The sequence below is a fragment of the Paroedura picta genome, chromosome 2, assembly GCF_049243985.1.
Source record: "Paroedura picta isolate Pp20150507F chromosome 2, Ppicta_v3.0, whole genome shotgun sequence".
Taxonomy (NCBI): Eukaryota; Metazoa; Chordata; class Lepidosauria; order Squamata; family Gekkonidae; genus Paroedura; species Paroedura picta.
Window position 1 is genome coordinate 88,190,042 of NC_135370.1, and position 23,432 is coordinate 88,213,473.

Sequence of the window (23,432 nt, forward strand, 5' to 3'; positions counted from 1 at the left end):
CTGGGTTTCTTTCCTTTGATTTTCACCTACAGCTGGAGAACGAGACTATTGTGATTTTTGTGTCATTGGAAGAGATATTCAGCCCTAATATAAATACACACACATTTCTAATTCTCATGTAATGCAATGCCAGGAAACCAGACCAAGTGATCATGTTTGCAAATGAGCAACTCTTTTGTGCCATCATATTGTTGTGAATAGCCTACAGCAGTGGTCCCCAACCTTTTTATCACCGGGGACCACTCAACGGCGGGGACCACTCACCGGGGACCACTCAATGCCTTTAACTGAGGCCCGGTGGGGGGGGGGGGTAGTTTACTCCTCTACTCTCAACCACTGCCCTAGAGCTCTCTGATCGCTATGGTAATGTTTAAACATCCCTTCAAAATAAGATACAGATATGCCACAACAATGAAGTGTGTTGTAAGGGGCTGGGGGGGATGAAGTAAAGGGCTGGGGGGGGGGGGAGAAGGTGTCCTTTGGGGCCCACCTCCAATTAGTCAAAGGACCACATGTGGTCCGTGGCCCACAGGTTGGGGATTGCTAGCCTACAGCATCTTTTCTTTACTTCAGCCAGACGAGTTTTCAAACTACCAGACTTTCATCCTCAACAGACCAGCTCAAATAACTTGCAGATATAAATTAACAATATTGGTTATGTCATCAATCTTATTAGAGATCTGAGATTTTCCAGTGGAGACTGCCATTGGGTAGAATATCAGCATTTCCTACTGATGACTTTTGAACTTCTCTACATTTCAGATTCTAAAGGGAGACTTCAAGACTGTTGGGCATGAGATCACCAGCACCTTTTCCTTTTAAAAATGTATTCTTAATTCCATCCTTTCCCCCTCCCCCTTGTTTTAGACAAAGCATTGGAGGATTCCTTCTTTTGGCAATATCATTGTGGAATTATGTTTTACAGAACTGCTATATAACTCCTTGAACAAGGGTAATATGAGATATAGTAAAGTGCATCACAAGAAAGGATTCTGCTATGGTGATCCTATTTTTTTCATAGTACCTTGTTCATGGAAACATCTTAAATAAGTCATAAATTTGGACATTTTCCTCTGCATAAACTACATCTTTTGATGTTATGCATTTGTGTTTTGTTTTCATGGGGGAGAAAACCTATAACAAAATCTTGCCAGTACATAATTATAGCTTTTAATGCCAGGATCAGTAAAATAACTGAAAAGGTTATAACACAAAACAGTTCTAACATCATTTATCAACTTATCCTTTTCCCTTATTGCATTTTGACATTACTGTCTCTCTTCTCTCCCCCCCAATGCGTGGCATTTTTTTTAGATAGCCCCTGTGCTTGCATCAGTTCTTATAATTCTCTGGTTGAACTAATCATACTAATTATTTTTTTCCTAAGCTTATTTTTCTTTAGAGCCTTTTTGGGGCAATTTCTATTCAACTACATAATCCTTGAAAGGAAATGCCACATAAGATCTTTTAAGGATCAAACAAAAATATAAAGCAAAAATCAACTTTCTGAGTTATCTAAAACTCTTCACCAGACTTAATTAAAAAAAATAGGGAGGAGGGGCATGAAACTTCTTATTTTATCTGAAATATGTCTTGGACAAAGGTGAAATCTTGCCCAGAACATTATTATTACTGCAAAATCACTGCAAAACTACCACATGCCCAAAATAGTATTACCCCTGCAAAAACAAATGGTACGGGGGGAAAGTGGCATAATTTTCAACCTGTTCTTCAGATTAGTGAATTGCCTTGTGCATTTAGAGGTAGGAAGTTCAACAAGACCTACAATGAAACTGTGCACGTGATACTCTGTACAACAAACTGTGGATTTTTTTATTACTCAAGTTTTACTTTAACCCAAGGGTCAGACATGACTCGGTGCTTGCACAGGGGATACCTTTACCTTTACCTTTACCTTTTACTTTAACCCTCCCCCACCTCCAGCAGAGATTTTATGAGATAATCCTTCAAATTCATGCTTAGCACTTGGTTTAGCACAGGATTTTAAAATTAGAACCAATGGGACATTGCTACTTCCAGGTTCTATGTTTAATATATATGAAAGTTAATTTCATTTTTCAGCCATGTTTTAACTGCTAAGTACTGTTGCAGATTGTACCTTTCTGATGTCTCAGAGGTATAACCAAATGGATTTAAAGTTCATTGCCTGTTTTAGCAAGCCAAATTGAGATTATTTCCTGGTTGTTTCAATATTTTCTTTCTCATCTTCCCTTGCCTTCTGTTTCTTCCTGCGTATCCATATATAGAAAAGAAGCCCAGAGTACCAACGTAAGTAAAATGCCTGCTGCTATCATGATTTTTATTTTTCAAGTAATAAATCTTTCTGTGCCTTCAGATGGAATGAATAAGCACTGTCAACCATATGCTCATTAATTTCCACATTTGGTTGATTGCAGTTCAGTGTCATGCTCTTGATGGTAAATATGAAGTGTTAGAATCGAAATAGAAATGCAGCAAACTGAATGTAAAATCACCCCACACCCAATTGGTGGTATAAGTTCAGGATATCCATCCCATTCTTACAGTGGCAACAGTGCACTTGGAACTTGAACTTGCAGAACAGTATCAGTTCATGCTGCATGTGGCATGGAATGGGCTATTGCAAGAAAAGAGATACCGGAGTCAACAAGTCAGAAAGGTGAACGGATGGCATTTGGGAAGCAAATAAAGCTTTCATTAGAGGAATCTTGCTAGCAACAGCTGCCAAGAATTTAAAAAACAAACACACACGCAGAAAACATACCCACATGTTAGGAGAAAAAAATCAGAGAGTGGAGCAAGATCATTAAAAAATCCCAAGAGATATTAGTAGAAATCAGACAATAAAAATCAATTAGATATGTTAGAAATCAAAGAGATACAGAAAAAAATTAAATTTAAAAACAAAGTCATTTTTTGAATATACAAACAAATCAGGAACTTATTTGGCATACTGTTGTAGGAAGAAGAAAGAAACAACCGTAATAACAATTCAAGAATTTTTCAGTTAATAAAAAACTATGAAAAAGGACAGAGCACCAGGCCTGGATGGGTTGACAGCAAGGCAGAATTCTGGAACTGTATGCAAAGTATATAAAACCAACAAGAAAAGATTTTAATATATAAAAACTAACAGAAGCAATTTTATTTGAAAAAGGAACATGCCAGGGCTGTCCCCTCTCACCTCTATTATTTATCCTAGCGATATAGACATTAACTACAAAGATCAGACAAAACACAAGGACCAAAGGAATAAAAGTGGGTGGCATAAAATTTAAAATGAAATGTAATGCAGACAACAGTTTTGGATCCACAGTAACTGTCACAATATATAATGGAACATCTTAAAGTATTTGGTCCCTTTTAGGCTATAAGACAAAAATGATAATGAGATTTTTAATGCAAAAAGAAGAAGATATTAAAAATCCAGGCCACAGAATTGTAAAATTGAATTAGTAGACCTAGATGGAGGTTTACACAATTATTTAAAGAAAGATGAAGTTTGAACTGCTGATTATAAAGCAAAAATGTTCTTTATTACAATGGATATATGTGATTACTTAAATTAGAAACTGAAAAACTGAAAAATGTACGATTACATGGATGCAAAATTTTAGAGACCTAATACATATGCACCAATGGGAATGGTTATGGGAAAAAGAAATTAAGTTGACAGCCAGTCAGGTGTTAAGAAAAAATTAGTACAAGATGTTTTGCAGATGATATATTATCCCAAAAGATATTGAGAAAGTAGATAAGAACTACAATGGAAAATCTTGGACATGTCAAGGTACAGAAATAACCTTTTACCATATGTTGTAGACTTCTTAAAAAGCAAAAAGATATTGGAAGAAAATACATAGGAATATGCAGAATATATTAAAATGTAAATGGAAACTAATAATATGGTATTATGAATATTGCCTAACAAATTACCAACAGTTTTGGAAGACATTTGAATATATAGTGGCAGCAGCTAGAATCATCTATACATCTTAGGTGAATGGGACAATAATCTTTCCCATTATACAATAATGGTGAAATTAAGAACTTATTTGGGAAACAGATCAATTTTAAAATTTGAGGAGAGATGGAGTAGCATTATGTAAGCAGGAGACAAACTGAGAATGAGAAACAGTTTAAAAACTGTATATAAATGTATTGTCATGCATATAAACATATTACAGTGCACAAGAAGAATGAGTTTTGAATAAAAGGTATAAGGAAGTGGACTTTGAACAGAAATACCTTTTATTATTTATTGTGGGATATATAATAGACTTCATTTTGAACTTGGGCATATTGGAAGCCGTGGCTAGTATGTAGTGATGATGAAATATATAACATGATGAAATATATAGTAATGATAAAATTAATAGTAGTAAAACACATCATTTATAATATTCAAAATGTTTGAAGTAAGAAGTAGACCATTGTGTTTTGTGGAGAATGTCTTGAGAATTGTCATAAAGGGTATGTTGAGGATAAATATTTTCTGTTCCATATCCGATAGTTTATTGTTTTTGATATATGTGATTTGCTATGTAGTCCCTCCTTTTTGTATCCTTTATATGTCATTATCTTGTTTAAAAAAATAAAATATATTAAAAAGATGGATGGATGGGGATGGAAAGAATTAAAATACCTACTTTTTTTCTGGACAGACTGTGTAAAAGGAGCCTTTGAGAAGGGATTTAATGGGAGGAAAGGACATGATGATGGAGAAAGGATATTACAGGAATGTAGAGTGGTATGGAAAACCCTAGGAGAGCTGGTACAGGAATCTGAGAAAAAACAAAGAGGCTGAATGATGTAGAGGGAGTTAGAAAGGGATTAACAGTAAATTCAACTATTATGTTCATAATAGTATAGGCTTCTGTCCACCAGGTTATTTCTTCAAATAGAAAAGATGTGATTTTCACTTATTCTCCTGCTTTACACCTCTGACTTCTCCCCCATGCTGTTCCTGGTGGTCCCTTGTCACCCAGGAGTAGCATTTCAGAAATCATTTAGCACTACAGTGGAAGTCAGGATGTCAAGTTGTGCTTCACTGACAGAAATCCTTTTCATCAGCAGTGGATCCTTGTTAATATGAACAATAGTTTCAACAGCGTACTAAGATAAGTGAGCCACATATATCAAAACAGATTACTGTAGAATGGTGTTCATTTCTGGACAACTGGTCAATGACAACTTTGAGCTTGTCTGGAGTTAATTCATGTATGAAGTTTTATAGCAAGTTAAATTATGATTTCAGTTGCGTGTGAGGGTTATGTAACAGTAGAAAATGTAGCATAAAGTATTGTGGCCCAGTCAGGGTTTGGAGATCACCATAGCATCCCACAATACCCCAAACCTAGATGTATTCATCTTCTGTGCTAGGAAGGCCATGCCCTGCAGAACAAAGAGTCTAACTCTTTGTCATTGCAGTCATCTTATGAAACTTTAAAGATACGTAGTCAGAATTGCAACATAATTTCATTTTTTCCAGCTTAAGGCCTAAGATAAAATCGATGCTTCAGTGAAAAAAAATACACTTGACCTATCTCATGGGAGGAGAATTTGGCTTTTTAGCCTGTTTGACGTCCTAGCTTAAAGAGGTCACCATATATGTTTCCTAATTTGTGCTATGTTTCCTAACAAGTTTAAATTATGTTTGTGAACAGCAGTGCTGAGAACATTTACCACAGGGGTTTTTATGTCTTTATGTTTCTCTCACTTGCCTAGGCTGACCGCACCTAAAATCCCAGAGGGTGAGAAAGTAGACTTTGATGTGAGTATAACTGGTTCCTGTCAAATAAATAAGATTACCAGACTTCTCTAAACTTTCAAAATACTTCAGCCAAGAGGATTTAAATTCTAGAATCCCACCCCTACACATTCCCTAAACAAGAATCACAGAAGGAAATAAATATTTGGAATTTTTAGTAAAAGATTATATGAAAGGATATAGACAAGAGGTTATTACCATTATAATCACTGTCATAATAACTAGCATAAAATCTTTCTCTTCTTTCTCCAGGACATCCAAAAGAAGAGGCAGAACAAAGACTTAATTGAACTTCAAGCCTTGATTGATAGTCACTTTGAAGGAAGAAAGAAAGAAGAGGAGGAACTGTTGGCTCTCAAGGAGAGAATCGTACGTCTCAGTGATGTGATCTCTACAACTATGTCTTCTCCAGAAGGATAATATGTCATTTCAGAACTAAATCTCAATGTACAATCCCTTCTCTTTCCCAAACGAGAAAATGATTCAGAGTGGTGACAACTTCATTGTCATAACTGAATTAATGCCATGCAACTGTGTTCCAAGCACTGCTGTTTTGGATAGCTATGGGGAGGGAATTTGGCCCTTGAATTAGTTTTAAAGTAATGAACTTCAACCCAGTTGAGTTGAAGTGAATTCTGTAATCTCATTAGAGACTAGTGACCCTGAATAAATGTAAAACATGTATTGCTCCACATCTGATAGAGGATGGCATCTTCCTGCCACTTGCCAGATGCCACATCTTTTCCTGGGTAAGATAGCTCACTTCATGGAAAACTGGTCATCAGTTCAGACCCCTTAATTGATTTGTGGATTGGACCATGCAGTTTCAGTGTGGATTTCTTCCATTAGGTGATCGGGCAGGAGTTATTTAAAGCATTTTTGGTCTATCAGGAGGAATCTAATATAATAAAACAGAAAATACAACGGTCTCCAGCCTCACCTCCTAAGCAGGTCAAAGCCTGGTAAGGCTGTAGCGGGACTGCTCAGGGCAGCAGTGACCTCTGGCGGAGACTCCCTGCTTCCCTCTCTACCACCCAGGCAGCTCCGTCGAGGTAGAGTCTTACAGGCTGAGATTGGGGTAGAGTGGTGCGGGTGTGTCCAGCCTGAGCTATGGACTCTGGCCAGCGCTTGCCAGACAGAGCTTATAATTTTGGGTGCAGACAGACAGACCAGCAAGGCTCCTTAGAGTCTGGAAAGTGTAGGGAGATACAAATAAGGAATATTTAAAGCCCGTAAATAACTGTAAATAAACAATTAATTGGCTGGAGAGACATAGGAACCGAAGTGAGTTTGCTTAAGGCTGGCCTGGTAAATAAAAATCCGTATTTGGAAGGTATTACAAAATCAAAGGCATAAGTGGCCCAGAATTTCAAGTAGAGTTAGCTTTACAGGAAAATAGACAGTGAGACTTTGGGGGGAACTAGATGTTCTACTTTTATTAGGCAACAACTTGGCCCATGGACAACAACAGAACACTGCAGTTACCAGCAGTAGGCCTCAGGCTTTACAAGGGCAAATATCACCAGTCAAGCCACTGATGATGCTAGCTGAGGAGTGTATGTATGAAAGGGTGTACATGAGGGAAGAGAGCTAGAGATGAGCTGTACACCTAGAGGCTGGCACCCCTAAACCTCAATGTTGTACAATGGCTCAGAGTCCTCCCTCCAAAGCAGCCATTTTTGCCTGGGAAGCTGATATTTATAGTCTAGAGGTGAGCAGTAATTCTGGAGGTTGGCTACTCCTGGTCTGTAAATATTCCTTAAGGTTTGGAAGTGGGACCTCAAGACAGTATAATACCTCTGTTGGCCACCCAACCTGCCACATAGCACCCCTTGGCTTATTCAGGTGAGAAAACATTGCAGAGAGGAGGTAAGGTTGCCAGATAGGTGTAGGTTCATGTTCTGGAATTCCACATTTCCTAAATGTACATGAACCTGACTACTGTGCACAGAGAGACCTCTTCTTAGGGTTGCCAGCTTATAAGCGAGGCACTAAACGCACACCAAAGCATTACAGCATGCAATGGGTTTCACTACTAGTACAACCATAATACAGCAATTTACATTTTACATTTGCTTGGATGTTATATTCCGATGGTCTTGGATAGAATAATAAATGACTTGTACATAACTTCCATATTGCCTTTTTCCCCCTTCCATGTTCAATGGATAGGAGAAGCGTAGAACTGAAAGGGCTGACCAGCAAAGAATCCGCGCTGAGAAGGAAAAAGAACGCCAGGCCAGGCTTGCTGTAAGTTTGTCCACATTATGATATCTCGTTGCCATGTAAAAGCAGGTTGCATCATTAAGCCATGCAGATTGTTTTAGACCATTTTTACAATGCTCTCTCCCCCCCCCTGACTCTACAGTCTACACCCCCCCTCCCTGGCCAAACCCCTTTCAGGATGGAGATATTTTTATTCCACTCATATTATTACCAATCCCAAACCTAATGATGGGCAATTTCTCTTGTCCATTTCACAGGAGGAGAAGGCAAGACGGGAGGAAGAAGATGCCAAGAGAAGGGCTGAAGATGACATGAAGAAGAAGAAGGCTCTCTCTTCCATGGGTGCTACCTACAGCAGCTATTTGGCTAAGGTAAATAAATATACAGGAATGAGGAAACATGAATGTGGTAAGTGAACACATCTGAACATCCCCTTAGTTGTATTTCCCTAAAAGTAGATGAAATATATTACCACACAGAACTAGAACGATCTTCAACTCAAGAAAAAGCTTCAAGGAACATTACTTAGGCTTTTTTTCTTTTTCTTTTCTTGTATAAGCATCAGCAAGTTGGTTAAACTTTGCAGACAATTTCCCATCTTTTTCCAGCATATTCTCACATATTTTCTTATAATGTACTATGACACTAGTAAGGAAGAAAACAGTCTAGCCTTCCCCAGTGACAAAAACCTCCTAAACAGAGTTATAACTTTCTACACCCATTGACTTCCAGACTCTTGTTGATCTGTAAGTATCTACTGCACTTGGGAAGAAAAAGTTTGGGGAAGGAAGAAATAGGGTTGAGCTGGCCTGCTGGAAGTGATCCTATGGAATTAAGAAACCTAGGATACAATTTCCCTAAACCTTGCGTCCGTAATGACCAATAATTTTTTTTAAATGTTCAGGTAGTTTTTCCTACACTGAGGTACAAAGGTGAAAATGTGAGTGGGCTGTCAGTTGAGAAATTCAATGGGAAATGTCAAGAAAGAACAGGTACATTTCTTACCTCTTGCTTGCTTCATGCTAGAGGAAGCTCCCTTCACTGGATGAGAACTGTCCGTTTGGGACATGACAAGTTACAGCTTTCTCTTACTAAAGACAACTATGTTTTCAATGCCTTTATACAGAGGTGTACCTTGTGATATTCTGAAAATACTTTTTTCTTTACAGGCTGATCAGAAGAGAGGAAAGAAACAAACTGCTAGGGAATTGAAGAAGAAAGTACTGGCAGAAAGACGTAAACCCCTAAACATTGACCATCTTACTGAAGACAAACTGAGGTAAAATGACATGTTCCGCATTTTGAAATCAGGTATTTGCTTCAGGTAATACAATAAAAAACATTTTATTCATGGTATAAGCTTTCTTGTGCATGCACACTTCCTCAGATACAATTAAATGGAAATTACCACTTCATACATAAAGGTAGAAAGTGAGAAATAAAATAGCATACAGCATAATGTAGATGTTTGACAGATTCAAGGATCAAGCAGGATTACCAAGCTTAGTTTATAAGGTTGCTATATGTATGTAACTACTATGAGCTGTTGAGGGGGGTGGGGATGGGAAGGTGGTGGGTCTGGTGAATCTGTTCAGAGTAACTTCAAATGAGCTGCTATGAGCAGTGAGAAGCAGTGTGCCCAATGGCTGCAAGGGAACCTAGGGCCATACCATGCCTTTTGAGAAAGTAAGAGGGAAATGAGATTCCCCCCCCAAGTATTGGGAGGAGGGGCACTTGTAAGCACTAATTGCCAATATTTACACTGCTTCTCAAACAGCCCCAATCATTGTTGCATATGTTGTTGTTGTTATGTGCGAAGTCGTGTCCGGCCCATCGCGACCCCATGGACAATGATCCTCCAGGCCTTCCTGTCCTCTACCATTCCCCGGAGTCCATTTAAGTTTGCACCTAATTGTTGCATATATAAACTGCTAATTAGCAACATGTTGGAGATTGCCTCAAAGGTAATTTGAATATATGTGAAAACCTTCATTATATGCATGCTTGGCAATAAGGTTGCTAGTGCTATGATGTTTACAGAATTTATGACGTGTAGTGTTTCAGTTATCCCCCCATCTTTCTTCTTCACCAATACACAGGGAAAAGGCCCAGGAAATGTGGGACTGGTTATGTCATCTGGAAACTGAGAAGTATGAGTATTTAGAGAAGATGAAGAGACAAAAATATGATGTAAGTAGAAAAAGAGATCTTCTTTACCATTCTTCCCAGCAATCCCCAGGTGAAATGGCTTTTCATCCTCTAGGGGACAGAATGTTCTCAGGATTATAGAAGCCCTATTACCATTTGGTCTACTCGTCAGTAGGATTTAAATACTCAGTTATTTCCAGCAAGAGAAGAACATTTATTTCCTCATGATATGTCTTATGGGAGAATACCAAAAAACTGAGCTATTTATTTGCCTGTCTCATTGTAAAGGGCCTTTGCTCACAAGATGTCTAATTTCACAGGTTTATTTTCCAGCTCAGAATCCAAGAGAGGGAGCCAAGAACTACTATGGAAAGATCAGCACTGAATTCTATTATGATGTCCCCTGTCTCCATGCTCTCTCCCTTGGCTATATTCCTAGCAGCACCATCCATGTGGCTGTCTCCCTAATCCCAAGTGATATCTGCTCTGATAAAGATGGTGTAGCTGTTCTCAGGGGGAATGTATCCTACATTTATCTTCAAACAGGGAGCATGATCCCTGCCTTTCCACCATGAGATAAAGGAGCAGCTACTCTGCATCCTGTCCAAAACATACAACCCACTCACGCATTTACAAGTCTATGCACACAAGAATGAATGTGTATAGGTGCTATACATGTTATACACAATGCACGTAGGTGAGCTGTACATAGGGGCAGAGAAGAGCGGGGACGGTTGTGGTGGAATAGATATGCACGATTCCATTATCCTACCATCCATGGACCTTGTGCTTTAAAAGGACAGGATATTATAGCAAATGTAAATTAACTCTGTCTTACAATATTTGCCTGGTTGATATGTTAATGTTAATACTATTTTCTGAACTTTTCTCACGTCAAGATACATTAGAGCAGCCTTTTTCAACCTTTTGACCATGGAGCTAATGAAATAATTTTTCAGTCTTCGAAGACCCCAGAAGGGATGTCAGCTGGCCACACTTCCCTGCAATGCCTCTGAAAGCTCCCTCCCCACTTTTACTACCACTACAGTGGCTCCATCTCATATAGACCAGAAAGAAGGGCAGGAAGCCAAGAAGACAGCCCAGTCCCCCCATACTACATCACAGCCAGCTCTCCTCCCTTTGACATTTACACCCATGGCCTACAACTCACTCACCCTTGAGAGGTGGGAGGTGGGAGGGGGAGAAATTGAAGTGCTGGTTCCCTAACTTGTGGCTGAGTCCATTAAGGCAGGAGGGGAGAGGCCATGGGCCCCCTCCAAAGCTCTCACACAGCCCAGGAGTCCCTGGAACCCTGGTCGGGAATCCCTGGGTTAGAGCCTTGATTACTTTAAAACATTTGGGGCTGTTTATCTGAAAAGAAATTTTAAACATCTGGATCTGAGAAATATCCCAAAGCCAATATAATTATCTTGATCTCTCTTAGATTTTATCCCTACGTTGCAGGGTGGAGGCAATATCCAAGTTGTAAGTACAAAGGTTTCACCCACATGATAAAAGTTGCAAAGGATGCTTACCTGCATGGGCCTCTTGCACGTTGAGACTCTAGGTTCTTTAGGTTCAAGCAGACATACAGCAAGCTGGCACTCGGTTCCTGGCACAAAGAGCAGAAATCTGTGCCCCTGCTATCTTTCATATGTTCAGAGCAGGCTGATGCATTCACTGAAGAATATACCTGCTATATTTCTAGACCAGTTATACAGGTGTCCTGGAATCCAGGATCCCCAATCTTGTAAAGCCAGTGGATACTTGTAGAATTTGGAGAATGGGAAGTGGCCACCGCCACAAAATGGGCTGTAGGAAACCCATGGTCATCACATTTAGAATCTTTGATATAGGTGGCAGTATAGACTGGAAGCCATAATCCATAGATAAAAGTAATTGATTGTGGCCTATACAACTGGCTGTTGTCTTGGGAATTTGCTTCATGGGGTTAGTGTCAACACTGATGCATAAAACCCCCCAATATTTCTTTCAATAGAAATATTTTAAAAAGGCAAAGGCAAGGCAAGTCTTACACATCTGTATTATCTGTATAGAGTTATAGTGGCAAAAATGCAAATTGCTGTGGACATGAAGGCCATGCAGGTAACGAAGTATATCATGCAAACAGAATGAAGAAGGTGGCAGGACAAAATGCATGAGAACTTATAAAAATAAATAGTTGCTATAAAAACCAAAAAGAAAGCAGTGAAACTCTTCAGTGCTTGCCTCTTTCTTCTCTAACTTTGAGGCTCAGGAGAGTGAGTGCCATGCCTGTTGTTTGTAACTTGCTGCAGGTTTAGCAGTGAAGGTAAGTGCCAGTCATTAAGTTTATTAGCAAAGTTAAACTTGACAATATTTGCTTCTACAAGGCACATTTCGAATTTCCACAAGTAAGTATATCAGGTGGCTAAGCTTTCCTGTTCCTGTTGACCCATTGCCTCCAGTATCAGCGTTTCTTTTGTTTTTGCTTGCCATGGAAGAAGCCCTTCAAAGTCAAGAGGGCAGACACGGATGAAATGGAGCAAATGGTACTTTGTATTTCAAAATGCAAGCAACCACAACGTGAACAGGGTTCTACAAGACTTTTCACCATGCTTTGTTTGTCAGTGGTAAGACAGGAGTTGAGTACGTTTGGTCCAGGAAAAGGAGATTCAAATTCAACTTGGTCATCATCAACCAATTTGAAGTGAATGGATCCATGTCATATATTTCTTAGGAGCTGGGAAATATAAACTGTATGGTGATATGAGAAACTGGAACAATAGAAAAGGTAATTAAAACTAGGATAAACATTTTGCTGTTCTTGACTTCCATGAGCTTGAGATTCACTTTCAGTATCACAACTGAAAAGAGAGCACTCCTTCATTTAAAAAAGAAGAGAAATCCATGTAGATGGTCAAAAATCTGAAAACTGATTTGAAATTCCTGTCATGTCTCTTTCTATTTATTTATTTAAAATATTCCTTAAGAAGGCAAGGTGGTTTACAATATAAATAAAACAATTCCAAAAACACAATAAAAACAATATGAGTAAAGCAATAATGATAACATATGGTGTATATTTTATAATATTTTCTTCCTTCCCCTATGGGAATTCTTATGCTGACTAGCTAAATGCTTTATTGGGAGAAGATGGCCCCCGTAAGATCCCTAGTAACAAAAAGTAGGACATTTGATCAAAAGAACAAATTCTTTGTATGTTCCTGAGGGACCACAGGATTAAGTGAGCTGCTGTAAGGAGCCACAATGGTCACTTTGGCCCTTACTTGCCATCCAGTCTTCTCAAACAGGTGACAATCAGGCAGGAAGGATCTGTACCATGCATCACTTTGGAGTAATTAGAAGAAACTGTAAGGTACCTGTCAATGTACTGCTATGGCAACATGACTAGAATTTTTTTTAAAAAAACTATTACTGTAAACAGGGTTAAGCCATGAGGGGTGAGGTTTAAATATTTTAATAAATAAAAAATGAAAGAGGGTTAGCTCTAAAGGTGAGGCTCTTCAACTCAACTGTTGATGGTTTTTGTTTTCATTTCTTCGTATGAGTATTTCTATTGCTGAAGTTTTTGTAAATCCAACCTTCACAAGCCTAGGTAGGTCTACTCAGGAGTAAGTCTCAGTCAGTTTAATGGCACTTACTAAATGTTATAGGATTGCAGCATTTGTTCTGCAGTGCCAATCAGTTCCAGTTCCTCACTCTAAATGCAGTGTGTGTCTCGTTCCCCAACCCTTGTTTGAGATTTTTGGGTTCCACAGAGTGGAGACTGATGTGGCTTCATGTTTCCAGTATGACATCTCTGAGGGAAACCTGGGCTTATTTCTGCTGAACAAATTCAAGTGGTTAACCAACTCTGGAGCTTTCATATGTCTAGTTTTTGTCAATAGTACTCAATCCCTGTCTTCCAAATCAGTGTTTGCTAACTGGCTGGTAAATCTCCAGCAAAAATTATGAAGAAATGAGCATAGGCAGCTTATTCCAGGAACAGAACTTAAAGGGCAATTCTGCACCCAGAAAATGTAGTGAAAGGTTTGCCTCTTACAGACGCTTTTTAAAAACGTTTTACACGTTATCAGCATCCAGCATTCCAGCAGCAAACTGGCAGCTACATCCTCCGTTTTAAAGCGGTAGTTGGGGAATCGCATAAAGTCGATTCCTCCAACTATATTGCGCGAGTGGGAGGAGAGGAACCAGCAACCACTAGCGAAATGGCTGTGCGTAACCAAAGTGGCCAGAAGTAGTGTGATCTCCGTCTCCAGCAGCCACCCTCATGCCCACCTCCCTTTCCCTTCTCCCTAGAATGGGGCTTTTTTAATTTTTGTAGCAAGCTGCCTGGAGCAATGAATATGTGTGGGTCCATAGAGGCTGAACAAAACAAAAAAAAATCCCACCCACCAGTTGGCACACAAAGCATGTCTTTCAACTGCCCTCCCCCCAAAAAAATCAGGAAAAAAATTACTTCTGTTCATCTTCAAATGTCAAACTTCAAAAATGGGCTGGCATTAAACTATGCACTATGCATCTATGATTATATGCATAGGCATAGCAATGAAGAAGTTTTACTTTAAAAAAAGATCGCTTTTCCTTTAAAGCTAGGAGAAACCTGATTGGCTGGCTGCCTGCCATGATTGACAGGCAGGGGGAGACTCGCTGGTATTACGAGTCCCATTTTAATCAGCTGTATGGAGTGCCTGGAAGTGTCAGAAAGCGAGAGAACAAGGAGGTGAGAAATGGCAGGGGGTGTGATTTTTTATAGGTAAAGGTAAAGGTATCCCCTGTGCAAGCACCGAGTCATGTCTGACCCTTGGGGTGACGCCCTCTAGTGTTTTCATGGCAGACTCAATACGGGGTGGTTTGCCAGTGCCTTCCCCAGTCATGACTGTTTACCCCCCAGCAAGCTGGGTACTCATTTTACCGACCTCGGAAGGATGGAAGGCTGAGTCAACCTTGAGCCGGCTGCTGGGATTGAACTCCCAGCCTTATGGGCAAAGCTTTCAGACGGCTGCCTTACCACTCGGCGCAGAGGCTCTTCGTGATTTTTTATAGCATTAAGCAATTGTGGTTGCTTAATGCTATTTTTTTAGAGGTGCGGAATGGCCCTTAATATATCCAGTTTGAAATAATAAAGCAGTGAGCTAGAGTTATCACAAAGGTCAGTTTACTTTTCCAAATGCTGATTCTGCTCTCAATGTGACTACACTCCTCTAATATAATTGTTCCCATGAAACTGACCAACATAATCACTTTTACAAGGTGGTAGAGATAGCCTTTTCCTGATTTCTTGCATTATTTCATTCACAAAAAGAACAAATTTGCTGGTAAGTGGCCTTCCAGTTAGCAATGTGTTTGTCTCTAATTTTTTCCTCCCTCAAGGACTACTTTACGATCCTCTCTCAGCTGCATGAAGCAGCACTCCTACCAGGTAAAAACTTTCCCTCCATCATGGGAAACTAGATCACTTTAAAAACCGTGGTCATGTATGTTGTTTGCAGATTACCACTCTCAGGAACCGGATTGATCAGGCCCAGAAACAGTAAGTACCCATACTCTTCCCCAGTCTGCTCAGGTAACAGAAGCAGCCACTTCAGTGTTGTTATCCACATGTTTTCTTCTTGGAAAGAGAGGAGGCTAAAGGCAGGGCAAATTCCTTTTAGAAAACATTGGTGAAACTGAAGTGAATCCATACCTATGATGCAAAAAATCCCATCCCTCTTCCAACACTCTCTGCAAGGCTACCCTGTGGTCATACTTCTCTTTACCCTGACTTGTGTTTTTGAATGCAAGAATTTTCCTTTGTGCAGTTTCCGAGATTCTAAGGAACAGGATGTAATAACACTAATACCCAGGTTTGCCATTATCACATGCATCCCATGAGGTGAGGGCTTTTCAGCTGGTCATATGACCTTCTATGTTACCCCCCCCCCCGGTCTCATTCACATTCATTCCTGCTTGCTTTATTCTATGTCTTTGTTGTTGCATGTGTTCATTAAGAAAACTCTGTACATCAGAGACAAAGGCCAAAGTAGTCAGACAGGAAGGACGTGTGGTTGGTGGGTTTGTGAGAGGAGTGGAAGTTTGGAGAAACTAGGCAAGTCTATATTGAGATATTGAGATATTCTAGAGATCATCATTAATATATATCCTGAGAAATGAGGGCAATTAACACTTGGGTTTAATGCTGTTGGGAAGTTCCCTCTTCCCCACAGCATTGCAATAATTGCCTGATTGTTCTGCTATCTTTCACAGACCCATTTTGCTGTAGTGTATTGCTGTATCCTCAACTCCTCCTTCCCATTGTGCAGGGAGGTGACCACCATGGGGACTGGAGCTGGGGGAATGGAGGTAGAGCTGTCACCTGGAAGCTCTACACTGCTGTACTACTCTGGCTTCTGATTCACAGGAAAATGCCCTGGTCCTAATCTTTGCTTAGCCAGCAAAGAAGCAGTGCAGGGGATCTATCATAGGTTGTCTTCGGCATCATTGCCTGCACATGTGGCAGCACTGATATCTCAGTCTGAGGTGCTAGGTGTCTGTTATGGGGGGGAAGGGGGGAGTTAGAAGCCCTTGTCTCTCATGTATAAGGTTTGTTTTCAGAACAGAATATCTTTCTGAGTTAACCGACAGGTAAATTATGCATTCTGTGAATGTATGTGTGAGAGATTGTCACTATGGCAGATCCACCTATGCTGAACAAACCAGTGGGCAGCCATGTAAGCATTAAAGATATTTCTTAGTATTGTTGTATGCATAGATCTCCCCTAGTGGTTTTATGAGTTTCTCTAGAAGCTTCTTAATGAGCATAGATGCTAAACCTTAAACCATAAAAACCCTGACTATTACTCCAGGTTAGCTTACTGTGCTACTTGTAGTACCATCCAGGGTTAAATTGTATGTAAATGGCTCAGTCACTTCATGGAAACATTTTATCAGGATGTGTTTGCAATGGAAAGGTTGGGAATGAGCACTGAGCAATGCACAGGCATTGCAGGAAGAATCTCTTACTGCCACAGTTCAAAATCTCTAACACCAGACTAACTTACTTACCTGGAACTCACCTGTTCTCAGCTGGAAGGTACGTACCATGCATATTTTGAATGTTGCTTCATGCATGCAAAATTAATTATTTGGAAATTATTTGTGCCATCTCTGCAAGACTATGTGAGGAATTGTTCCCCTCATCCTTAGGAAACTGAGTTATTGCAACCAGTTAGGATTAAATGTATGTTTGGAGTTCTAAGGGAGAGTGCTTTGTGAAAACCCATGACTCATTAGACATGAAATAAGCATCAAACTAGAATATTTATACCAATATATGTGCATTGTTGCCCTTTGGGGTTAAAATCAAGGATGGATGCTATTCAGTTTTCTACATAGTGGTCTCCTTTGTTGCACAAGAAATAGGCTGCATTTTAAAAAGGGCACAAGGGCTTTCCAGTTGTGGGGTGGATGTTTGTGGAGATGGCCAGGACCTACATAAAAGAGAGAGAAAATTAATGTCTGAAATGTTTAATTTTTACAGCTATAATATATATAAATGAAATCATGGGTGCAAAATGACATGCAGACTACCACATATTTTGTAGGGCCTCTTGTGGTGATATACTGTTACTTCAGGGGCTAGATTTGATCCACATACTGTTAGTTGGCTGCTTGGATAACTGAAAGCTGCAAACTGACTCTGAAAAATATTATTTTTAATGATCATGCTCCCAGTTGAAGAGACACAATTTTGTCTGTTCTAGTGACTTATCGCCTACAATATAGAGCTTCTTATTACAAACAACAGAACCTACAAAAGGACAGGGATTGTAAACACTTATGAAGGCAGTAGCCCACACTGACATAGTCCTCCTTTCCTTATTACAGCAGCAAGAAGGCCGGAGCCAAGGGCAAAGTTGGAGGACGCTGGAAATAGAAATCCCAAAGGCATCTGCAGGCAGAATCATCAGCGGTGGCATGGCTAAACATTGCTGGCCTCTCTTTCCTTCTTTAAAAATGAATTCCGTTCCTTCACCTGAGCAAAACCGTAGATGCAACATCAGCCTGGATTGCCTATTGCTTATTTCAAGAGTTCCCACCTCTTTCAGAATCAAAAGGGAGCCAGCTGTTCTGGGATGAAGATGACTCCCTGCTGATACCTCTTACCACCTGCTGCGTGTGTCCTTCATTTCCCTGATACCAGCCCTACGCTGCCCTGTAGATTGCAGTGTATGAATCTCCTGGTTTTGTAAATAAAGTGTGACCGATAATATAATTCAGCCATACAGTTCATGACTAGCCATTCTTCTTTTATAATTGACGTATTGTTGCCCCAAATAAATGGCAGAAAGATGTAAAAGACCACTGAAGTAAATACATGCATCATACCTAGGAAAAACACATAAATCACATCCAATGACTCAGAAGTTAATCTCACTGTCTTGAATATACATAGGATCGCTCTGCACATGATTGCAACTTTACAACCACTAAAGCCTGAAGAAAGAAATTATTGAGTCAAGAAAGAAGATACTAGTGGGTCTCTGAAACAAGTGGGTCTCTATCTGTTATCAGTCCTGATAAATCTTATCAAGTCTCCTCTTTGGAAATCTAGAACTAAGTAGTATCATTTGGTTGCCTCCCCCGCCTTCCAGGATTAATTGAACAGACAGAAAAAAAGAATTCTTCAGACCTGTAATATGACCTTCTAGAAAGGTCCAGGAATCATCCTGGAATTACAGCATCAAGTTTTAGGTATAAGTACCCCTTAGTTGTGCCACAGCTTGTCATTTGCACACTTGGTCAGTAATTCTTTGCCCATTCCCTCCCCCTATTCCAGCACCACACCAGCCTACTTTTTGGAGGGCAATAGGTCAAGCAGTTACATAGGATTTACCCTTAGAGTGTTTTTGTGTTTTTAAGTGAACCAAGAATGGTTGTGAATCTTTAAGGGTATTGTTGCTGGAATTCCTAGTTCTTGCTGCTTTACAGTGGATTACCTCTAATGGTGGTGTGAAAATCTGTTTGCTGCTGCTACCCCCATGAGCAGTAATTGGCCAGTTTTAGAAATTGATTATTTCCTCCCTCACCAGAAGCATCAAATCTTTGAAAAATGTGTTCATTGGCTAGTGGGGTCAGAGGGCTGATGAAGATTTGCTAGAATGCCACTCTGCCTGGCATGTTGTCCGCACTAAACCACCAAGCTGGTAATTTGGTACACATCACATTTCACCCTCACAGCAACTCTTTAGGTGGATTCAAGTGGGTAGCCGTGTTGGTCTGAAGTAGCATAACAAAATCAGAGTCCAGTAGCACCTTTAAGACCAACAAAGATTTATTCAAGGCGTGGGCTTTTGAGGGCAAGCACTCTTCCCCAGACTAATGAACTACCATCGTGACAGTGGGAATATAAAGCAAAAGTTAATTCTGTTAAATTAGTAAACTGTGTCACAGACATTGTCACAGCCTTAGGACAGACCAAAGGAAAAACATCAGTCATCAAGTAAGTAAAATGGAATTTGCTGCCACAGGATGTCCCATGGCTTTTAAGTTAGATAATTATAAAAACAAAGTTTACATAGGAGTGGTCAATTCAAGGAAGATGATGACCCAATAGGCAATATAGCTCTGAATACAGTGGTGCAGTGGAGAGGGTGACCTTGATCTCCATGCCCAATAGGCTCCTGAGGTAGTAAAATCACCTGTGCAATTACAACTTGGGATAGGATCAGTGTTTTGAAAACTCCCCTTTCATAGAAAATTAGTATGACACTGAGCACACAAGGAAACAAAGTTTTTCATGATATACTGCATTTAATGCTCAGGAATTGTCAAAAATAATATTTGTTATGCCCTGTAACAACTCAAGATTTGAGCATCCCATTATAGCTGCATGTTTAGGTCTTAACTCACTCCACAGATGCAATAGGGTGAGATGGCACAAAAATGGGCGGCAGAATGGACCGAAACACTTCAGACTGCAAGTTTGAAAATATCTCAGATGATTTAGCCTTTGTTTTTATATATGTTGCTTGTTTTCCATGTACAGGTTATTGCTGTACATGGGAGTTGGGGGGGGGAAGAGATAGAGGAAGCAAGGGAGAAGTAAGGAAGGCAGCCAGGGAGGTAGGTGGACTTGGAGGGGAGTGGGGGAAAAGGAGGGGGGGTATTTGAAGGGTCCATGGGGGGGGAAGTCGTGAGGGGGGGCGATTTGGGAGGGGGAGTGGGGTGAGGGGCAGGAGAAGGCTCTTGGGTGGGGGGCCGCACGGCCTTCTGCCGGCCCCAGTAGCTCCCTAGCAGCATCGAGGATACTGCCAGGGAGTGCCTGGGCCTGGCAGAAGGCAATTTGTGGCGGTGGGGGGCGGGGTGGGCTTCTGCCAGTCCCAGGGGCACCACAGTGTCCTGGACGCTGCAAAGGTGGCCTGGGGCTGGCAGAAGGCTGCCGAGCAAGGGGCCTGGGGCGGGAAAGGAGCAGGGAGACAGCGTCCTCAACGCGGCATCCCTGCTCCTTTCCCCAGTGGGAGGAGAACCTGGGCGGAGGACTCACCGCGCGTCTATCCTTCTGTGCCTGTGCGGTGACTCCCTGGCCAGGCCAGGCGAGGCTGGGCCAAGCAGCCAATGGGGAGCTGCGCTTTGTGCGGCTCCCCATTGGCTGCTTGGCCCTGGATGGACACTCAGAGGGCCCAATCAGGAGCCACTTCGCGGCTCCTGATTGGCCCCTCCAAGTTTTTATCCTGGACAGAGCCCGCCCTTTCACCTCCCACATTGCCCTTACCCTTTTATTTAATACCACGGGAGCGGTTACAGATAATATCGTATATTCATAAATTCCACTTGGAAAAGTCAATTAATACCCTGGCAGTGATCTGTAATATACTGAACCATATATGCATAAGCAAAACATGTAAGCACTGAATTCTCACAATGGAGGGAAGGAAGCAATGGAGATTCACAAAGACCAGTATTGGGGCCGGTACTATTTAATTTATTCATAAATGATCTAGAACAGGAGGTGAACATGTAGTGGTCAAATTTACAGATGACACAAAATTATTCCGGATGGTGCAAACCAAGGTTGACAGTGAAGAGCTCCAAGAAGATCTCTACAGACTGAGTGTGTAGGCGACAATGTAGCAGATTGAGTTCAATGTTGGTAAATATAAGGTTATGCACGCTGGCCCCAAAGCCCCAACTTCAGTTATAGGCTAATGTGGTCAGAATTTGCTGTGACTAAGAGAACAAAAGATGTTGGGGCTGTAGTAGACAATGAAAATGTCAACCAAATGTGCTGCAGCAGTGAAAAAGGCAAACTCTGTGTTTGGGATTATAAAAAAGGGAATGAACAAAAAATGGCCAATATTATAATGCCTCTGTATACATCTATGGTGCAGCCTCACTTGGAATACTGTGCACAGTACTGGTCACTGTATCTCAAAAAGGACATTGTAGAGCTTGAAAAAAAAGAGCCTCTTGTGGCGCAGAGTGGTAAGGCAGCCGTCTTAATGCTTTGCCCATGAGGCTGGGAGTTCAATCCCAGCAGCCGGCTCAAGGTTGACTCAGCCTTCCATCCTTCCAAGGTCGGTAAAATGAGTACCCAGCTTGCTGGGGGGTAAACGGTAATGACTGGGGAAGGCACTGGCAAACCACCCCATATTGAGTCTGCCATGAAAACGCTAGAGGGCGTCACCCCAAGGGTCAGACATGACTCTGTGCTTGCACAGGAGATACCTTTACCTTTAGAGCTTGAAAAAGTTCAGAAGAGGGCAACCAAGATGAGCACCTTCCCTATGAGAAAAGGCTGAAGACTATGGGGCTCTTTAGTTTAGAAAGGAGACAACTAAAGGGGACATGATAGAGGTTTATAAAATGGTACATGAGGTGGAGAGAGTTCATAACAAGAAATTTTTCTCCCGCTCCTGAAATACTAGAACTTGAGGGCATCCAATAAAGCTGATGGATAATAGCTTCAAGACAGACAAAAGGAAATATTATACACAGATAGTGATTAAAATATGGAATTTGTTGCCAGAGGATAAAATCAATTCCCCAGCCCCAACAAGCTAGCGGTTAACCCCAAAACTTCACCATACCTCCCAAATTTTTCGAAGCCTCCAAGGATGATGTTATAAATAGGGGGCAACAGAGGAGGGGCAAGATCATCTGTCAGCCCAGCTCCAACCAAATGCCTGGTGAAAAAGCTTCATTTTACAGGCCCCGCAGAAAAGAGTTAGTTCCAACAGGGCCCTTAGCTCTTCTGGGAGCTCATTCCTCCAGATAGAGGGCAGGGCCAAAAAGAAAATAAAGACCGTTTCCTGGTCTCAAGTCAACCAATCAGAAGTTGTGTTTGAATTTAATTCCATCCACCCTCATCCTGAATCTGAGACAAGGGGATGGAAATCAGCAATATTGTTTCCACAGCCTTGGAACTGCCTTCAGTTCTCTTCAGAGAAGGGAAATTGCTGTCTTCGTGGTTGGTTCTCATTGTAGTTTTGGTTTAATATTGTAAGAAGCCAGGGTGAGTCTCACTTTTAGAAGATTGTAAATGCAGATTTTTCACACACCCTTTCAATTTGGGTTTGAATAAAATGCAATATGAAGTAATCGTCTTTATTTGAATTAGGAAATGTTGTGAATCCAGCTAACATGATTTGAAGCATGAAAGCAGACTTCCATGACAATCTCTTCACAAATGAAAATGGGAGTTTTCCCCCAAAAATAATATGGCTAGTACTGAGGTGATCTCTGTGCATAAAGGAAACCAATGAAAAGGAGATGGCGTCCTCCCACACATAATGAAGCTGGAGTCCAGCAGTACTTGAAACAGCAGGAGCAGCAGTGTTTGCTTCAGCATACACTTCATTTGGGGCATTCAGCTCTAACTCAAGTCTTTTACAGTGCAGTCGTAAACGGCGTTTCAGCTTCAGCAACTGAAGAGGCATAAGGGTGCGAGACTTCGTTGCTTACTACAGTGTCCGTCTTAAGGTGCCGTTTAGTTTTGTAACGACAGACGCATACGGTTCCCGTCCCCTCAGGAATTACTTGCACGCTAAGAGGAAAAGGCGGCTCATAAGGAGTCCCCGCTCTTTAGAACTAGCATTCCGCGGGCAGGAAACGCGCGCAGGGAGAGCCGTAAGTCCTCCGGTGCTGCTGGGGGCGACAGCGCCCCCAAAACACAGAGAGCTGAGGGGAAGTAAAGCGTTGCCCATCGTCTACACTGCCGGCTCCCAGTGGAATGCGGGACCTACTGATCAGACGGAAGCGCCGCCTTCCCTATCCCTTTGGCGCCCTGTCTCCGGCTACGCTGCCC

The 23,432-nt window shown here is 41.1% G+C and overlaps 1 protein-coding gene across 5 annotated transcripts in view; it reads left to right on the plus strand.

Annotated features, from left to right (window-relative positions):
* Positions 1-18,416, plus strand: part of TNNT3 (troponin T3, fast skeletal type) — a 43,591-nt gene extending 25,175 nt beyond the window's left edge. For 4 of the 5 annotated variants that reach the window (XM_077321503.1, XM_077321506.1, XM_077321505.1 and 1 more), the window contains 9 exons: positions 2,268-2,289; positions 5,728-5,773; positions 6,023-6,139; positions 7,943-8,020; positions 8,254-8,367; positions 9,166-9,275; positions 10,096-10,186; positions 11,589-11,629; positions 18,014-18,416. In XM_077321503.1, coding sequence (XP_077177618.1) covers positions 2,268-2,289; positions 5,728-5,773; positions 6,023-6,139; positions 7,943-8,020; positions 8,254-8,367; positions 9,166-9,275; positions 10,096-10,186; positions 11,589-11,629; positions 18,014-18,062 — 668 coding nt within the window. In that variant the 3' untranslated portion in view covers positions 18,063-18,416. Of the gene's footprint in view, positions 1-2,267; positions 2,290-5,727; positions 5,774-6,022; positions 6,140-7,942; positions 8,021-8,253; positions 8,368-9,165; positions 9,276-10,095; positions 10,187-11,588; positions 11,630-15,639; positions 15,681-18,013 lie in introns of all 5 variants that reach the window. The other variant, XM_077321504.1, reaches the window with a different exon arrangement.
* The last annotated feature ends 5,016 nt before the right edge of the window (positions 18,417-23,432 follow it).